This window comes from Macaca mulatta, chromosome 20 (assembly GCF_049350105.2).
Source record: "Macaca mulatta isolate MMU2019108-1 chromosome 20, T2T-MMU8v2.0, whole genome shotgun sequence".
Taxonomy (NCBI): Eukaryota; Metazoa; Chordata; class Mammalia; order Primates; family Cercopithecidae; genus Macaca; species Macaca mulatta.
The window spans coordinates 41495263-41514638 of record NC_133425.1 but is presented as its reverse complement, the minus strand read 5'-3'; the positions used below and the strand labels follow the sequence as shown (position 1 = coordinate 41514638).

The window sequence follows — 19376 nt, the reverse complement described above, 5'->3', positions numbered from 1 at the left end:
CCTTTAACTGAAAAACAAACACATAAGCTCAGAGAAGACACATCCATAGAGCAGGTTTGAGAGACTCCAAGAATCTCTAGCCTAAAAATTGGTGCCATATTATCCCAGACCAAAGCCACTTCATAAATATTTTGACATGTAGCTTTTTTTGTACAAATTACAACCAAAGATTATAACATACACAAAGCATCCGGATGATATGGTTGAATCAAAGAAAAAAAACTCAATATCCAGAAATCAATCCTAGAAAAATGGAGATATAAAATTTACCTGAAACAGTGTGTATTCAGCTAGATCTACTTTTTGAAAGTAAAACAATCACCTTAAAAAATTAAAATTGTTAGCTCAATGATGCTCAATGAGTGAAATGGGAACACAGAAAACAAAATGAAATAACGACAATGAAACTAGCAATTAAAAGATAAGAAGCACAAAAAAGTAAAAATTGTGAAGCAGCAGTAAAAAATAAGACTGATATGCACTTCAATATTAAAAAAAAATAACAAAATCAAGAAGCTCAACAAATTTCAACTAAGATTAACACAAGAAGATCCCTAAAAAGACACAATACAACAAGGCTTTGAAAGTCACAGACAAGAAGAGAATCTGGAATGCAGGAAAAGTGTCATTTATCTCCATGATCTTGCAAGACTGCCAGCAGATTTATAGACAGAAATCTTTCAGGCAAGAACAAAGTAGGTAATGCACTGAAAAAAAGGTCTAAGCAAGAAATACTATGTCCAGCAAAAGTATTCTTTAAAAGGAAGAAAAAAAATAGAGTCTCCAAGATAACCAAAATGTAGAAAAGTGCATCAATAGAACTTTTATACAAGGAATGCATAAGGAAGTCCCTCCCATCGAAAATGAGGTACACTAAAAAAGAACACCAAATCACATAAAAATACATAACTCTCTGGAAAAGATATGCACATACACAACTATAAATATGTATAGATTATCATGATTCAAAAAACACTTTGAATTATGCTCTAAAATTTAAAAGATATGCTTCAGCTAGTCCTTGATTTGTTAAACAAGCAGAAAAAAACCAAATGAAATTAGAAAGATAAAAGCATAAAAATAATTTTAAAAATTTGTTAATGTATATGCAACACAGTATATTGTTAGTGACACTGATAGCAAAGTTGAGAACAGATGTAATGAGTATAACTTTTTCTGTGCAACAGAGGGTAAGTTGTTACCAGTTTAAAATCAATGGTAAGTTTAAGAGATTTTCTGTAATCGTCATGTTTACAACAAAGAAAATACCTATAAAGACAAACAAAAAGTTAAGTTGGAGTCAAGACATGTCCCTATGTTGGAGTCAAGGCATGTCCCTATCAACTAGATATTATACAAAGAATGAAAGAGAGATAGAGACAAAATAGCTAAAAGTGCCAAATAAAACAACAGAATGGTAACAATAAGTTCTTTTCTTCAGACAATTATTTAAATATTTGTGGACTGAACTTCCTAATCAAAACACATATACTGAATAAAGCATTTTTTTACAAATTAAAAAAAAAAAAACAAGAGCTAACTATATCATGTCTCCAAGAGACTCACTTCAGATCCAATTTAAAAAATAGACTGAAAATGGCAGGATAGGAAAAACATTCCATACAAGTGTTATCCAAATGAGATGAGAGGAGACAATTAATTACATAAAAAATTATAAGGCCGGGCGCGGTGGCTCAAGCCTGTAATCCCAGCACTTCGGGAGGCCGAGACGGGCGGATCACGAGGTCAGGAGATCGAGACCATCCTGGCTGACACGGTGAAACCCCGTCTCTACTTTAAAAAATACAAAAAACTAGCCGGGCGAGGTGGCGGCGCCTGTAATCCCAGCTACTCGGGAGGCTGAGGCAGGAGAATGGCGTGAACCCGGGAGGCGGAGCTTGCAGTGAGCTGAGATCCGGCCACTGCACTCCTGCCTGGGCGGCAGAGCGAGACTCCGTCTCAAAAAAAAAAAAAAAAAAAAAAAAAAATTATAAACACGTAAATCAAGTATTGACAGAATTGGAGCAAAAAATAAACAGCAATGTAATAATGACAGGACGCTTCAATATCCCACTTTCAGTAATGAATAATAAAGCAAGACAAAATATTAATAAGGGAACAAAAAACTTAAACGCACTATAAAACAATTACACCTAACAAATGTATACAGAGAGCAGAATACACATTCTTTTCAATAGCTCATGAAACATTTTTCTACGTAGACCACCTGTGACACCATAAAATAAGTCTTAACAAATGTTTTAAAATTGAAATTTTAGACTATTTTTATAGCCCAAATGGAATGAAACTAGAAATCAGTAACACAAGGAAAACTGAAAAATTTACAAACCACAAAAATTAAAAAACACATTATTGAGCATGCTTTTGTTCAAGGGTTGAAAGACATAATATTGTGAAGCTGTCCATGCTGCCCAAAGTGACCCATTCAACACAACCCTTTTAATTCCCAATTTTAATTTTCTGAAAATAGAAAAAACCACCACAAAATTATATGAAATTTAAGAGACTATGAAAAGCCTGACAGTCTTTAAAAAAGAAGAAAAATACTAGAAGCATTACACTTAATAGTTTCCAAACACAAAACAAAGCTACAGTAAACAAAGTACTTTAGTACTGGTAAAAAGGCAGATCACCAAAGCAATGAAATAGAATGAAGCACAGATATTAACTCTTGCATATATGGTCCAATGAGTTTTCACGCACAATTTATTGAAGCATTATCCACAAAAGTCAATAGGTTAAAGCAATTTAAACTTCTTGTACAAAATAAATGGATAAATATAATTTGAAATATAAGGAAAATGAAATATTACTCAGCTTTTAAAAAGCCAAAAATTTTTCTAATATCTACTATAAAGACAAATTTTGAAGACATTATGTTAAATTTAATAAGCCAGTCACACACACACAAATACTGTAGGAACATACTTACATGGAATATCTAAGGTAGTTACACACTTAAAAAGAGAAAATAGAACGATGTCTGTAAAGGACCAGTCAATGGGAAAAATAAGTAGTGGATTCATGTGTATTGCATATTTCTTTTACAAAAGTAAAAATGTTCTAGTGATATGTTGCTAACAATATACTTAACATAACTAAACTATATAATTGAAAATATTAAAGATTATGAATTTTGTTATGTGTTTTTTACAATTAAAAATAAAACAACTATTGAACACCAACCAAAAGAAAAGCAAGTATACAAGTCATAAAATAGGGTAATATTTATACAGGCCAACAAACACAAAAATAATTATATTGGCAATAGATATATGACTGAATCATATCTGACTTCTGTACAAACCTTGTCTTAATGTGTACAGAGTTGAATATTGGCATATAAAATTTTAATACATACATAAAAACAAAAACATAATTAATTAATATGACATAGCCTGCTCTAAAATATCAGACACAGGAATGTAAAATGGCAGAACAAAATTTAACAAAAAAATTGAATAAACATAGTGTACTACTAAAACATAATTCTTCTAGATAGCTACAGTTTTCAACTATGACTTCACATTCATAAAAAGCACATCTGTTAGTATTTTTTTAAATTCCAACTTTTACTTTAGGTTCAGAGGCTACATGTGTAGGTTTGCTACATGTGTATATTATATAGTGCTAAGCTTTGGGGTACTACTACTACTCAGGTAGTGAGTACAGTACTCAAGAGGTAGCTTTTTAGCCCTTTCCCCTCTCCCTTTCTCCTCTAGCAGTCCCCAGTGTTTACTGTTTTCATCTTTACATTTATGTATACCCAGTATTTAGCTCTCACTTATAAATAAGAACATGTATTATTCTGTTTTCCGTTTTTGCATTTATTTACTTAGGATAATGGCCTTCAGCTGCATCAATGTTGCTACAAAAAACATAATTTTGTCCTGTTTTTATGGCTATGTAGTATTTCATGGTGTACAGGTACCACATTTTCTATATACAATCCACCACTATTGGGGCACCTAGGTTGATTCCATGTCTTTGCTATTGAAGACCATGAAGTTTGAATCATTAGTGTACAAAAGCAATAACATTTAATAGAAAATGCATTATTATCATTGATAAATACTCTGATGAGAAAACTTGAAGAAACAAGCACTTAAATGGTACTGAAGAATCTTCTTTATTATATCATTATTATTTTGTTGCTTTTTTTACACAAAATGTAAAGGTTATAATGCAACCTTTGGAAGCAAAGCAAATAATATGAACAATATAAATACTGTAAAATATGGTATGAAACACTAATATTCAAGAATGATCAGCTAGAAACAATGTATATGACCATTTAGATTGTATAGTTTGAGAAAAGTGAATGAAAATGCTAATGACATTTTATATTCAGTAAACAAACATATAAAAGATTTTAATGAATGTGGGGTGCCTATTAATTATGTAATTAACATTTTATATAACATACATTCAAGCACATTACCTCAGAACTTGTGAAATTACTGGTTGGCATACAGTGAATCAGAAAGTAAAAAAAAAAGCATAAGGCACAGTCCTACTGACCTTCACAGTAAAGAAAATAAAATTATAGAATAATAGTTATTAAAAATAGGTGATAATTGGGAGTTTACTATATGCTGGGCAGTTTTGTAAGAAACCAATGATATTAGTGTTTTTAAAAAATCTATGAAGTGAGTAAATAAAATTAACTATGCAACCATCGAGTTATTTGTCATATAGCATTTAAATCTCTAAGTTTAGTTCCTACTAAGAAAAAAATACTTTTTAAAGTGAAATAGATGTTTAGATTTTCTTGTACTCAATTAGATGCTTTGTGCTTTGATGAAAGTTCTCAGTCTCACTTCCTATATCATCACCTGACTGGAAATTATAAAGCAGAGAACAAATGACATTTGTTCCTGGCACCTCTGGAATCTCTTAACCAAATTCTAGTATTTTCCCTACTCCTCTCATAGATGTCTAATGTAAGGCACAAACAGATCTTTTAAAACAGCTTGACATAAAATGTGTGCAAATTTTCCCAGATACCTTAAAGCAATGGAAGAGTTGTCAGACTATATGGGGTCCTCACAGCATAAAAAAAGGAGTTTGCCTCTCACTGTGAATGCATCAAAAAATTATTGAATAGACAGAAGACTTAGAGAATTTAAGAGTGTAGTAAGTCAACATCAAAATTTTTTTCTCCATCTCCATAAAAGAAATAAACCTAGGCTTTTCAAGGATCGATTCCATTGGAACACAGCATTTCAATACATATTTTAAACTCTGGTTTTCCCCTTCACTTTTGGAGCTTTCACATGTGTTACCTGATAAATCATTCATACTGAGTGTATGGCTATTCTTTCCCCTCTTTTCACATTCCTGGAATTTTTCTGTGCTGCAGAAGGTAACCAGGTCTATCTTAAAGACTGTCCAACATAACCAACACAATGATAAAGTACTGCTGAGAAGAAAGGTGAATGATTGCCGTAATACTAGAGAAACTGCATTTCCACAGTCAACTAGGGAAGCAAAAGATTATTATAGAATCTGAAAAGAAAATGAGAAAAAAATCTCTTTAACTTAGAAATAACATACAAAAGTAGAAAGACAGAACTGAGAACATGTTTGTGAAGCACTGAAAATCACATGATTGCTATAGCCAGTTTTTAAGCAAGTCTTTTAATATTAGATTAGATGGCTGTTTATTACTTTCCAAATTTCATCAAAGGATCTCAGGACATAAGAAAAGAGGCAGAAAACATATCACACTTGAAGAAACAAAACAAATCTCCAGAACTCAATCCTTCAGAAAAAAAGATGTATAAAATTATCTGACAAAGATGTCAAAATAATGATACTATATGTGCTCTATAGCAAAAAAAAAAAAAAAAAAAAACCACACACACACACACACAAAGACAAAATAAGAAAAACTATTCATAAAAATCAGTGAACAAAGAGATAAAAACTATAAAAAACAGTAGAAATTGTGAAACTGAAAAATTACAATTGTTGAAAAATTCACTAGTGAAACAACAGACTTAATGAACCAGAAGAAAGAATCAGAAAACTAAAGGAATATTATTCATAAATATCAAGACATTGAAACAAAAAACAAAAAAATTGAGGAACATGAACATGGAATATGAAACTTCTTAGATATTATCAAGTAGACCAATATAGTCATGAAAAAAGTCCTTGAAGCAGGCAGAGGAAAAAAGTGGTAGAGAGGTTATTTGAAGAGAAAAAGGGTACACTAAGAACTTCCTAATTTCAAAGTGATGAAAAAAAATACTATTAACTAGAGATACCTAATCTGGGAGAAATTTACTTTAAAAATAAGAAGAAAAAAAAAGCCAGATGTGGTGGCTCACGCCTGTAATCCCAGCACTTTGGGAGGCCGAGGTGGGTGGATCACGAGGTCAGGAGTTTAAGATCAGCCTGACCAACATAGTGAAACCCCATCTCCACTAAAAATATAAAAATTAGTGAGGCATGGTGGCATGCTCCTGTAATCCCAGCTACTCGGGAGCCTGAGGCAGGAGAATCACTCGAACCTGGGAGGCGGAGGTTGCAGTGAGCCTAGTTCGTGCCACTTCACTCCAGACTAGGCGACAGAGTGAGATTCCATCTCAAAAAAAAAAAAAAAAAAAAAAAAAAAAAAGGAAAAAAAAAAAAAAGACTTTCCAAAATAAACAAAAGCTAAGGGTGTTTATTACCCCTAGAAAGTCTTGTAAGAAAACGACATGGAGTCCATTATGTTAGCAGACATGTTGGTTCACACTTGTAACCCTAGAAACTTGGCAGTCTGAAGCAGAAGAATCACTTCAACCTAGCAGTTTGAGATCGGCCTTGGTGGTATGGTGAGACCCCTTCTTGACGAAGGGACCCTTATAATAATATTGTTTTTTGGGAATAGGGTTTTAAAAACTTGCTAAAGCCAAAGTCTGATTGGAGTCATTTTGAGAAGGCAGCCCTTCATTCATGTGGCAAACTTGAGAACCCTTGGTCTTGGCCATAGAACAATAAATGATTCACCTATATTGATAGCACTTAAAATTCTGCAGTGACTGTAATTATCTCCAGCTCCTTCCAGCCATGGTCTAGGAGTTGTACCTGCACATCTGGAGATCTGGAAGGAGATGCCTATTTGTAATTATAGACGTAGGCTTCCAGACCTTGGACTTTACTGTGCTCTCTGAAACAGTTCAGTGACTCAGTTTCAGAACTTTTAGCCCCAGTCTGTGACCAGTTTTGCCCACCTAGAAACCCACAGAATGACTTGCAGAAATCCTGCCAGGTACTCAGCAAGAGTCACACTCATCCACACACCTCATCTTAGGTCCACCATATGCTCACCAAGCTGCAGAATGCCGCCCTAGTGCTAGCCCTACAAATCAAAGTGCTGAAAACAATCCAGCCTGCCAAGAAATAAGAGAGGGTTAACAACTATCCACTAACTACACACTAAATACAAACTCCACTGCAGGTCAAAAAGCAGCCATATGACCCACTTACAACCCCTCTGCACTGCAAACCCAGAAGGGATCCTATTAGCCAATTGACCCAAAAGATGATCTTACCTGCTGAAACCAGTCTATAAAATTGGAAGAGGTGTTTTCTCCTTCAGTTTCACAGAAACCAACACAAGAGAACACAGGGTCCATTTTTAATGTTTCTGTTTTAATATAGTACTGGTAGTCCTAGGCAGAACAATTAGGCAATAAAACTTTTGAAAAGACATCCAGCCAGGTGCAGTGGCTCATGTCTGTAATCCCAGCACTTTGGGAGACTGAAGTGGGAGGATCGAGCTTAGTAATTTGATACTTGCCTGGGCAATTTAATGAGATCTCATCTCTACAAAACTTTAAAATATTAGCCAGGTGTGGAAAATGCACACCTGTAGTATCAGATACTTTGGAGGCTGAGGTGGAAGAATTGTTTGAGCCCAAGGGTTAAGGCTGCAATGAAGCATGATCACACCACTGCACTCTAGCCTGAGTGACAGAATGAGATCCTGTCTCAAAGGAAAAAAGAAGAAAAAAAGGATCCAAATTGAAAAAAAAAGCAGTAAAAATGTCATTGTTCTTAGGTGGCATTATCTTATATATAGAAAACCATGACTAGTACACCAAAAGACTGTTTCAGCTAATAAACACACTCAATAAATTAGAGAAATATAAAATTAATATATAAGTCATTTGTGTTTCCATACACTAACAACAAACTGTCAAATAAAAAAGAAAAATAATAATTTCATTGATATAGCATCAAAATAATGAATTTCTTAGCAATATATTTAGCCAAGGTGAAAAAGTCTTTACAATGAAATATTTAAGATATTAATACAAAATTTAATATGACACAAATAAATGCAAAAATATTTCATGTTTATGGATAAAACAATAAATATTTTTTAAATGTCAAATTATTTAATCTATAGAGTCAATACACGCCCTATCAAAATTCCAGTATAATTTTTTAAAGTAATAGAAAATGCAATCCTGAAATTTATATGAAACAAGATACTTGCCTTGAATAGCCAAGGCAGTTTTGAGGAATGAAAACAAAGCAGGAGGCATTATACTTTCTGATTTCAAACTACATTTGAAGACTATTGCAATAAAAACAGGACAGTCTGTGCATACAAATGCACACCACAATCAGTGAATCAGAATGGAGAACCCAGAAACAAATCCATCCATATAAGATCAATTTATGTTTGACACAGAGGCACTGAGAATACACAGTGCAGAAACTATGGTCTCTTCCATACTTGGTGCTGAATACCCAGAAGTAAAAAAATAAAATTAGAACATTTTTCTGATACTATATTTGAAAATTAACTAAATATAAAATAAAGACTCTAATGTAAGACATTTAAGAAAATGTAAGAAATGTAATGTTAAGAAAAAATTTAAAGACAAAATTTTTATGAGGAAACCTTAATATTGGTCTGGAAAATTAATTTTTGGATACCGCTGTAAAAGTACAACAATAAAAGCAAATATAAACAAGTTGGACTGCATCAAACTAAAACGCTTCTGCACAACCAAGAAGACAATACAATAAAATAAAATAAAAATAAAATAAAATAAAATAGGCAGGGCGTGGTGGCTCATGCCTGTAATCCCAGCACCTTGGGAGACCGAGGCGGGTGGATCACGAGGTCAGGAGATCGAGACCATCCTGGCTAACACGGTGAAACCCCATCTCTACTAAAAATAGAAAAAATTAGCCTGGCGTGGTGGCGGAGCCTATAGTCCCAGCTACTCGGAAAGCTGAGACAGGAGAATGGCATGAATCCTGGAGGCAGAGCTTGCAGTGAGCCGAGATCGTGCCATTGCACTCCAGCCTGGGCAACAGAGCAGACTCCGTCTCAAAAATAAAATAAAATAACATAAAATAACATATCTGGCAAGTTGCTAGTCTCTAAAATATTGAAGGAACTCATATGAATCAAAGGCAAAAAAAGTAATAATAATGGTAATAGTAATAAGATTGAAAAATAAGCCAAAGCCTAAATAGATGATTTTCAATTAAAGCATACAATTGGCCAACAGGTATATAGAAAAGTGTTCAATATCACCAACCTGGCACCTAAAACCGTGGTGAGATATTACTTCACACACATTAGAATTGCTAATATCAAAAAGAAAAGTTATAACAAGTATTAACATGCATATTTTTTAAGAATACTGTACACTCTCAGTGACTTGTAATTTTTTACAGTCATGATAAAACCACCTTAAAGATTATTTAAAAAAATTTTAACAGTACTGCTATACAATCCAGCTATCTCATTTCTGCATATACTATCTCCAAGAAACATCTGCACCTCCATGCTCTTTGAATCATTATTCACAATTGCCAATATATGAAACAAACCTAAAATGTTTGTGGACACTAACTGGATAAAGAAAACATGGTATATATACTGAACAGAATATTATTCAGCAATAAAAATAATAAAACCTTGCCATTTTGACAAGATGGATGGACCCAGATAACATTATGCCAAATGAAATATGCCAGACACAGAAAGACAAACACTGTATGATCTCACTTTTATGGAGAATATAAAATGTTTGGACTCCTAGAAGCAGAGATCATAAAGATGGGTGCTGGGGCCTGGCTGGAGGTGTGGAAAATGAGAGATGTTGTTCAAATGGTACAAATTTTTAAATTATAAAACAAATAAGTTATGGTGACCTAACGTACATCTTTATGATTATAGTTAATAATACTATTGTGTATGCTGAAAATCTGCTTACAGTTCTTAATTGTTCTAACCACAGAAAAGGTAACTATGTAAGGTGACAGATGTGTTTGTTCATTAATCTGATTGTACTAACCACTTCACTATGTATATACATATAAAATCAATACATTGTATACAATAAATACATAGGTATTCTGTTATTATTTGTGAAAAGATCCACGTTACAAATACATACATATATACATGTGTGTACATACATGTGTGTGTGTCTATATATACACACATACATATATATGAATGACACAGTCCCAGTAAGCCTCATAACTAAATAAGAGAAAATTGTAAAATGACAGTCTTTTAAAAATAATTAAAATTGAGAGCTTAATATATTCTCAGCAATGTTTTAAGCTCCTCAGTGACATAGTCTATTTAATAAATGTATGAAGTACACTGAAATGTATTACAGTTAAGGCCTTTTGCATACAGAATTTAATTTACCAATATTAGTTTATATAAAAAGGATAACATTTCAAATGACACAATTTTTGACTTTCTTATATTTAGGCAGATGCTTAGAGTTTTGATAAAATTATTGAGTATAATTTTCTATAAAATCACATTTGAAATCTCTATAGGATAGAAAATCATAAAGCAGAAATATACATCTTTTTGTGGTGTTCCTGGGATTTCTGAACCAAATCCCGACATCACCATAACTCTCATATATTTTAGACATTATCCAACAAAAATTAAAAATTGTTTAACTTTGTTTCTCAAAATACAGATATTACTGCTTCTCCCAACGCAATGGAAGAACATTCAAATCACACATTATTTTAAGTTATGAGTAAATCTTTCACTATCACTATAAACTAAAAAACAAACAAACAAAAATACCATAACTGACGGGGAAGTATATTGCTTAGAAAGTTAATGAGAATGAGACGAAAGATGCCCTTATGTCAAAACAAGAGAAAGAAATACAGGCTACTCAGAAATTATTTCCATTGGTGGAGAGCCTCTCAAACCATGTTTAAAAGTCTGGCTCGCTCCTTCACACTGGGAACTCTCATTTGTGTCAATTGCTTCATTCACTTCCACCTACCTAGGTGTTTGGCTGCTGTCTCCTGTCTCTTCACATTCCAGGACTCTTTTCCTTGCTCCAGACAGGTAATCAATTCTGACTTGGAAACAGCAAAACCTGTTTTATTAGAAAAAAAAAAAAAATAACATGACTCTTGCTAGAACAGTCCAATTACCAATCTAGTAATGTTCTCAGTAGAGAAGAGTGAACATTATAGAAGATTCTAGAAAATTAATCCCAATATACTCTTTCCTAATAGAAACTTTAGACTATTTAGAAAGTATTTTCAATTTGTGGGTTCTTAGCTCTACTACTCAGTAATACCTAATGACAAACTTGTGGTGAAAATCTGATTTTAAGGTTGTGGCAAACAATATTTTAGGCCACTAAATTTCTGATATTACCACTAATTTACACTGAAGTATACAGATAAGCTCAAAAAAGAGAAAGATTATCATTAAGACGAAACATCTTGAAAATTTTATTTTCTATCTCAACAGATACCTGTTTTCTTTTTTTTTTCTTTTGTGAAGTAGGATTCTGAAACTTATTCATGCAAAGCAGAAACTCCCAGAAAACAGAAGAAAATAAATTACTAAGTGTGGAATGTGAATTCTATATTTAAGTTATTCTCACCAAGAACAACAGGTTTCTGTAGTTCTCTAACATCACATTCCTATACAAATGTTGCTGAGCAGAATGAAGGCATTCCCACTCTTCTGGACAGAATTCTATGGCCACAGCCCTGAATGTCAACACTCCCTGAAAAATGTAACATATCTAGCAAGTGGTGATAGGAAGAATTCATGATTTTACATCAGGTAAACTGAGAGCAAAGAGAACTGGTTCTGTGACTGACTGGAGTTATCCAATAAAATGCTTTCTTTCCTTGCATTTTTATTTTCTTTATTTTGACAGAACTTCATTCTTGTTGCCAGGGCTGGAGTGCAATGGCATGATCTCAGCTCACTGCAACCTCCGCCTCCTCGGTTAAAATGATTCTCCTGCCTCAGCCTCCCAAGTAGCTGGGATTACAGGCATGTGACACCATGCCCAGCTAATTTTGTAGTTTTAGTAGAGATGGGGTTTTACTATGTTGGTCAGGCTGGTCTCGAACTTCTGAACTCAGGTGATCCACCCAACTCGGCCTCCCAAAGTGCTGGGATTACAGGTGTGATCCACTGCGCCCAGCCCAATAAGATACTTTCTAGCACAGAACTATTCTCTAATGTATTCTTTAGCTCTGATAAAAGAAGATGGCATATGATCCACAAAACCAGTGTATATGCAATACTTTTATTGATAATACAGTATAAAATGAAAGATATTGGAGGGGTTCAGTTAACATGGTGGGAAAAATTGTAAAATTAACACAAACCATCTTGGAAGGCCTGGGGGTTTGCATTAAGCATTTGGCTGAAGGCAGCCAGATTCTCTTTCAGGAGCCAGAGCGCTTAGGGCACAGATACATAGGAATGTAGAGTAGTTTATCTAAATTGCTTGTTTACTCACGTGGTTCTAAAACTAACCCTTGATCATTTGCAGCCAGGATGGTGCTCTGGGTGGGAGCAGGGGGATACTACCAGGTGGATTACCCTCTAATGGTGTTGACTTAAAGTCTTTGTCATTTAATGTGTTCTGAATAAATGTCTGGAAGCCAGTGAGTCAGGGCTGAGATTGCAACTCGTTACAGTACACTAATTGAAGTCTGTAAGCAGCCTGGACTCTCAGCTGGACTGACAAGTATAATATCTGTGTCAGTATATGTCATTCATCTATCGTTGAGTCAGGGTCTGCAGGGCAGACCCCTGCAGGACACCAATACAGACATGCGCATTTTTAAATGCTGTTTTTATATAACACAAGATAAATTGTCTATAGTCAATAAATGAAAACTTCATGGTTAGTTAGAACCATACTTCTCAAATCTTATAGTGTACAACAATGAACAGGAGCTCTTGTTAAAAGTAGACTTTGACTATGGAGATTCAGAATGAAGCTTTAGTTTCTGAATTTCTAACAAGTTTTCCAGTGGTGTCACTGCTTCTGGCCCAAGGAGAATATTTTGTCAAAAATCTAATAAGTGGCATAGCCTAGGTTTTCAGTTTATTTGACCAGTACGAAAAGATGAACATTTTTATTCTTTATAGCAAGCTATATGCCACGAGAATCTAAGAAGAAAGAAGAGCTATCAGATTAAATTTGGCTTAATCTTTTTTTTTGCACATTAGTTGATAAATCTCTTCAAGGTACCTATTAATAATAAAAAGAAAAATAGTTAACTAGAGTGGAAAAAATATGTCAGAGAGCATATTTACCAATTAAATAAAATTAACATCAACTATAATAAAATAAATTTGTGTCAGGTGCTGATGCACACAGGAGGATACAACACTACTTGTGCTGTTATTAATCCAAAAAGGTTCAACTTAATCTGAATCTAGTCAGAAAGAAACATCAGTTTTAAGCAAAGTTTAAGCTACAAATATCTCCCATGTTCTGTAATCTCTAATATATAAATAAACGTATAAGTAAGTTTATTTTTAGCATGCTAGAAGGGCAGCCTCTTGTAGTTATTTTATTTACGTATTTATTTTGAGACAGTCGCATTCTGTCACCCAGGCTGGAGTGCAATGGCACAATCTCAGCCCACTGCAGCCTCTGCCTCCCAGGTTCAAAAGATTCTCAGCCTCCTGAGTAGCTGGGATTACAGGTGCCCATGATGCCCAGCTAATTTTTGTATTTTTGTATTTTGCAGAGATGGGGTTTCACCATGTTGGCCAGGTTGGCCTTGAACTCTTGACCTCAGGTGATCCACCCACCTCGGCCTCTGAAAGTACTGGGATTACAGGTGTGAGCCACCAAGCCTGGCCTCTAATTATTTCTTATTCGGTACTTTCTGAGTTTCCCTAGGCTATAAAGGCCATTCTCATTAAATGTACATTTTTTATAATTTGGTTTGCATAGAGTTAATGGAAGCTAACAGTACACTGTCTCCTTCCTCACTGATATCCAAGGGCCTGATCCCATCTCTAACAGGGATCTTGGGCATTCACAACATCCCATGTTCAACAGCCTCAAAAGGAACATTTGTAATGTTGCAGGTCATAAATTCATGGTGACAACTTTTCTTGGCTTATTAGAAGGTGGGATGTACAGAATGAAGAGAAGGTTCTAATATATAAAAAAGAAGTATTTCTCAGAGTCCCTTGACTAAGAAAAAAAGATAGAAAAATGGTTAAACTAATTAGGCACGAATATCACAAGTGGATATGTAAACATTTTCAAGTTCTACACACATGAAATTTCAGAAGGAAACGTGGACACAGTCCCTGACCTGAGACACAGAATAAGCTAGTTCTTCATTTTTCTCCTTCTGTGTGATCCCTTGCCACGTGTGATAATCTGTACAAATTACACCCACATCTTGAAAATATGCCTTTGAAGCATCAGCAAAACTCCTTCCCCTGTATCACCAAATCCACATGCAGAAGGACCTAGAATTGCAGATAAAGTCTATCCTTTTCTGTCCTTTATCACAGGAATGGTTCAGAAACTATAAACTCATATAAAAACCAAAATGTGAGCTTCCCCCTTCCAACACTCAGGTGTCCTCCTCTGCCAAAGATACCAGCAATTTCTGCCACAGCAATAGGAATATGGACCACCCATATTTGCCCATGCCAAAACCAAGCAGAGCAGTCCCTATGATCTTCATTTGGAACTAAAGCTAAACTCGCCTCTTGTGAATGTATCTGGAAGCACTCATGGTTGACCCTGGGCTCACCTTAGCCTCACATGTGGCACTTAATTAAAACAACATGGCTGCAGAGGGGAAGTGGAGCAAGATGACTAAAAAGAACCCTCTAACAATTATCTCCCTGATGGAACACCAAATTGAATGAGTATCCAAATAAGCATCTTTATAAGAACCAAAACTCTGGAGAGTGATCACAGCACCTGGCTTTAAAATCACATGAAAGAAAGAGGAACTGAACATAGGAAAAAAGAAAGCCTTGGATTCCCAAAAGCATCCTCCTTTATTCCCCAGCAAATCAGCTTGGCAAGAAGAGCAACCCTGTGTGCTTACAGAAGGGAGAATGCAATGATGAGACTCTGCAGTAAAACTCAGTGCTGACTGTCATAGCAGAAAGCAACATGGGGCAGAGTTCAGGCTGTGCCCATAGAGAAAACACTCAGAATAGCCCTAGTCAAAAAGTAATTGTCCATTTTAGCGGTCAAAAACTGAGTTTCAGGGAGTCCCACCACCAGGGGCTAAAGCACTCTGGGGTCCCGAATAAACTTGAAACACAGGCTAAGTTACAGGGACTGCAATTTCTGGGCAAATGCCGGTGCTTTACTAGGCTCAGAGTCAGACAACTTGAAGTGCGTGTGACCTTGTAAGATATCCACAGGGATGGCCAAGGAAGAGCTTGCATCACCCTTACCCCAGACACAGGCAGTGCAGCTCAAAGATCTGAAAGAAACTTTTTCCTTCTACTTGAGAAGGGAGAAAGGACAGTAAAAAAGACACTGTGTTACAACTTGGATACCATCTAATCCACAGTAGAATATGGCACCAGGAAAAGTCCTGAGGCCCCCATTCAGGACATAGCTCCTGGATGACAATTCTAGACACATCCTGAGCCAGAAGAGAACACATTACCTTGAAGGGAAGAACCCAGTTCTGGCAAGATTAGTCACCTGCTGACTGCAGAGCCCTTGGGCCTTGAATAAACATCAACAGTGACCAGGTAGTACTTACTGGAGGCCTTGAGTGAGACCCAGTGGTGTGCAGAATTCAGGTATGGCCCAGTGCAATCCAAGCTGTGGCAGCCATGTGGAGACACCTCTGCTTGAGGAAAGGAGAGAGAAGAGTAAAGGGGACTTTGTTTTGAAGTTTGGTTACCTGCTCAGCAGTAGAGGGGTAGAGTAGTAAGTGGCTCCTGAAGTCTCTGATTTTAGGCCTTCGCCCCTGGATGGCATTTCTGGAAGCACCATGGGGCAGATGGAAGCTCACTACCCTGAAGCAAAAGATGCAGGCCTGGCAGAGTTCACCACAGCTGACAGAAGAGCCCTTGGGTCTCCAGTGAATATCAGGAGTAGCCTGGCTGTACTTGCTGTGGGCTTTGGGTGACGGTGGCCACAGAGAGTGGCACCATATGCTTGAGAAAACGAAGAAAAGAAAGGATGTTGTCTCATGGCTTCAATGCCAGTTAAGCCACAGCAGAATAGGGCACCAAGTAAATCAAAGTTCCTGATTCCATGCTCTGGCTACCAGATGGCATTTTGTTACGTTCCAACCCAGGGTGCGTAACAAAGCTGACTGCCCTGGAGGAAAGGACATGGGCCTGCTGGATTCACCACCTCCTGACTGATGAGAACTTGGGCCTTGAGTGAACATTAGTAGTAGCTGGGCAGTGGTCATGGTGGGCCTCGTGTGACACCCAGTCCTGTGCTGGCTTTGGGTCCGAAACAGTAAAGACCTAGTGATGGTGGCCACAGGGGTACTTGTGTCACCCCTACCCCAGCTCTAGGCAGCTCAGCATGAAGAGAGAGAGACTCCATTTATTTCGCAGAATGTAAGAAAACAGAAAAAGAGTTTCTACTAGTCTGCAAGTATCACAGTGTTGCTGGGACTATGGTTTACCCTAATGCAGCTATGACTGCAATGACCAGAAACTTAAATTACAACACTCTATTCCCTTTGAATTATTGGAAAGCCTTTCTAAGAAGAACAGGTATAAAAAAAGCAGATGCAAAGACAAAAATAAATACCTAACTGACTAATGCCAAGACATCAATGAACATTCAAAAAATTAAGACTATTTAGGAAAACATGACATAATTTAATGAACTAAATAAGTTACCAGCATGCAATTCCTGAGTGACAGAGGTATGTGACCTTTCAGACAGAGAATTTAAAACAGCTGTTTTGGGAAAGCTCAACAAAATTCAAAATAGCACATAAAAATGTCAGACTCTTATCCAATAAATATAGTTAATTAAAATTATTCTGAAATGTCAAGCAGAAATTCTGGTACTGAAAAACTCAAATGACATGGAAGGCTGCATCAGAGCCTCTTGATAGCAGGACTGAATAAGCAGAAGAAAAGATTAGTGCGTTTGAACACAGGCTATTTGAAAATATACAGTCAGAGGAGACAAAAGAGAAAAAAGAATAAAAAACAATGAAACATGCATTTGAGAGCCAGAAAATAGCCTCAAAAGGGCAACTCTGAGAGTTATGACCTTAAAGAAGAGGGATAGAGTAAGTTCAGGATAGAAAGTGTACTCAAAGGGATAAGAACTTCCCATGCCTAGAGAAAGATATTAATATTAAAGTACAAGAAGGTTATAGAATATCAAGCACAATTAACTTAAGTAAGACTACCTGAAGGCCTGTAATTAAAAAAAAAAAGAACACTCCTAAAGGTCAAAGATAAAGAATCCTAACAGCAAAAAGAGAAAAGAAACACATAACATTCAAACAAGCACCTATATGTTTCACAGCAGACTTTTCAGTGGAAACCTCACAGGCCAGAACATGGTGGCATAACATAATTAATGTGCTGGGGGTGGTGGGGATTTTTATCCTAGAATAAGATATCCAGCAAAACTATTCTTCCAAAATGAAGGACAAATAAAGACTTTTATAGACAAACAAAACTTAGGGATTTTGTTAACACCAGACCTGTCCTGCAAAAAAATGCTGAAGGGAGTTCTTTAATCTAAAAGAAAAGGACACTAATGAGCAATAAGAAACCATGTGGTACAAAACTCACTGATAATATTAAGTACACAGAAAAACACAAAATTTTATAGCACTGCAAATGTGGTATGTAAACTATTCATATTTTGAGAAAGCTGAAAAAATATTCTATAACTACTTGTAGTTATTAAAAATAATAACTCTCTACCTCCTCTTTTTTTTGATACAGAGTCTTGGTCTGTCACCATGCTGGAGTGCAGTGGCACGAACTTGGCTTATTGCAACCTCTTCCCCCTGGATTCAAGCTATTCTCCTGTCTCAGCTTCCCAAATAGCTGGGACTACAAGCGTGTGCCACCACACCCAGCTAATTTTTGTATTTTTAGTAGAGATGTGGTTTCACCATGTTGGCTAGGATGGTCTCGATCTCTTGACCTCATGATCCACCCACCTCGGCCTCCCAAAGTGCTGGGATTACAGGAATGAGCCACCGTGCCTGGCTCTACCTCCTCTTTAAGCCCATAACTCTTACATTGCCTTTTTGAGGCTGTTGCTGTTATTAAAAATACTAACTACAAGCTTAAGACACTGACAGTATAAAAAGACATAAATAGAAACAACAAAAAGTTAAGAAGCAGGAGAATGAAGTTAAAGTGTAGTTTTTATTAGTTTTCTCTTTGCTTTTTTATTTTAAAAATAAGTGTTATGTTGCCATCAGTTTAAAATGGGTTATAAAAATGTCATTTGCAAACCTCATGGTAACCTCAAATTAATAAACCTGTAACACACACACACACACACACACACACACACACACACAGAAGCAAGAAATTAAAATATACCACAGATAAAAGCACCTTCAGTAAAAGGAAGACAGGATAAATGGCAGGGAGGGAGGAAAGACCACAAAACAGCAAGAAAACAGATAACAGGATGACAGAAGTAAGTCTTTACTTACCAATAATAACATTAAATGTAAATAAATTAAAGTTTCCAATCAATCAATCAAAAAATATAGATTGGCCAAATGGAGAAAAAGCAAAACAAAACAATAAAAAAAGAACCTACAATCTGTTGCCTACAAGACACACAATTTACCTATAAAAACACAAAGAGACTGAAAATAAAGGAATGGAAAAAGATATTCCATGCTAATGGAAACCAAATAAGAGTATGAATGGCTATACTTACATCAAACAAAACATATTTCAAGACAAAAGCTGTAAAAAGAGACAACAAAAGTCATTATATTACGATAAAGTCATCAATTCAGGAAGAGGACATAACAATTGTAAATATAAATGTACCCAACACTGAAGAACTCAGATATATAAAGCAAATATTATATGTGAACAGAAAGATCAACCCCAATACAAT

At 35.6% G+C, this 19376-nt stretch overlaps 1 protein-coding gene across 1 annotated transcript; it reads right to left on the bottom strand.

Moving 5' to 3' along the window:
* Window positions 1–11295: 11295 nt before the first annotated feature.
* LOC114674343 (zinc finger protein 736-like) lies at window positions 11296–16716 on the bottom strand. The gene is made up of 4 exons (XM_077984763.1): window positions 16585–16716; window positions 11935–12050; window positions 11613–11623; window positions 11296–11405 (listed from the first exon to the last, which is right to left on the bottom strand). Exons 1-4 carry the CDS (start codon window positions 16714–16716, stop codon window positions 11296–11298), a joined length of 369 nt encoding a protein of 122 aa, XP_077840889.1.
* Window positions 16717–19376: the final 2660 nt, after the last annotated feature.

Excerpts from the sequence above, each read along its gene's own strand:
- LOC114674343 (XM_077984763.1), bottom strand. The coding sequence starts at position 16,716 with ATGACCACTGCCCAGCTACTACTAATGTTCACTCAAGGCCCAAGTTCT. Across the intron at positions 12,051-16,584 it reads TACGCACCCTGGGTTGGAAC|GGAGTGTTGACATTCAGGGC; the intron begins GTAACAAAATGC and ends TACATTTTTCAG.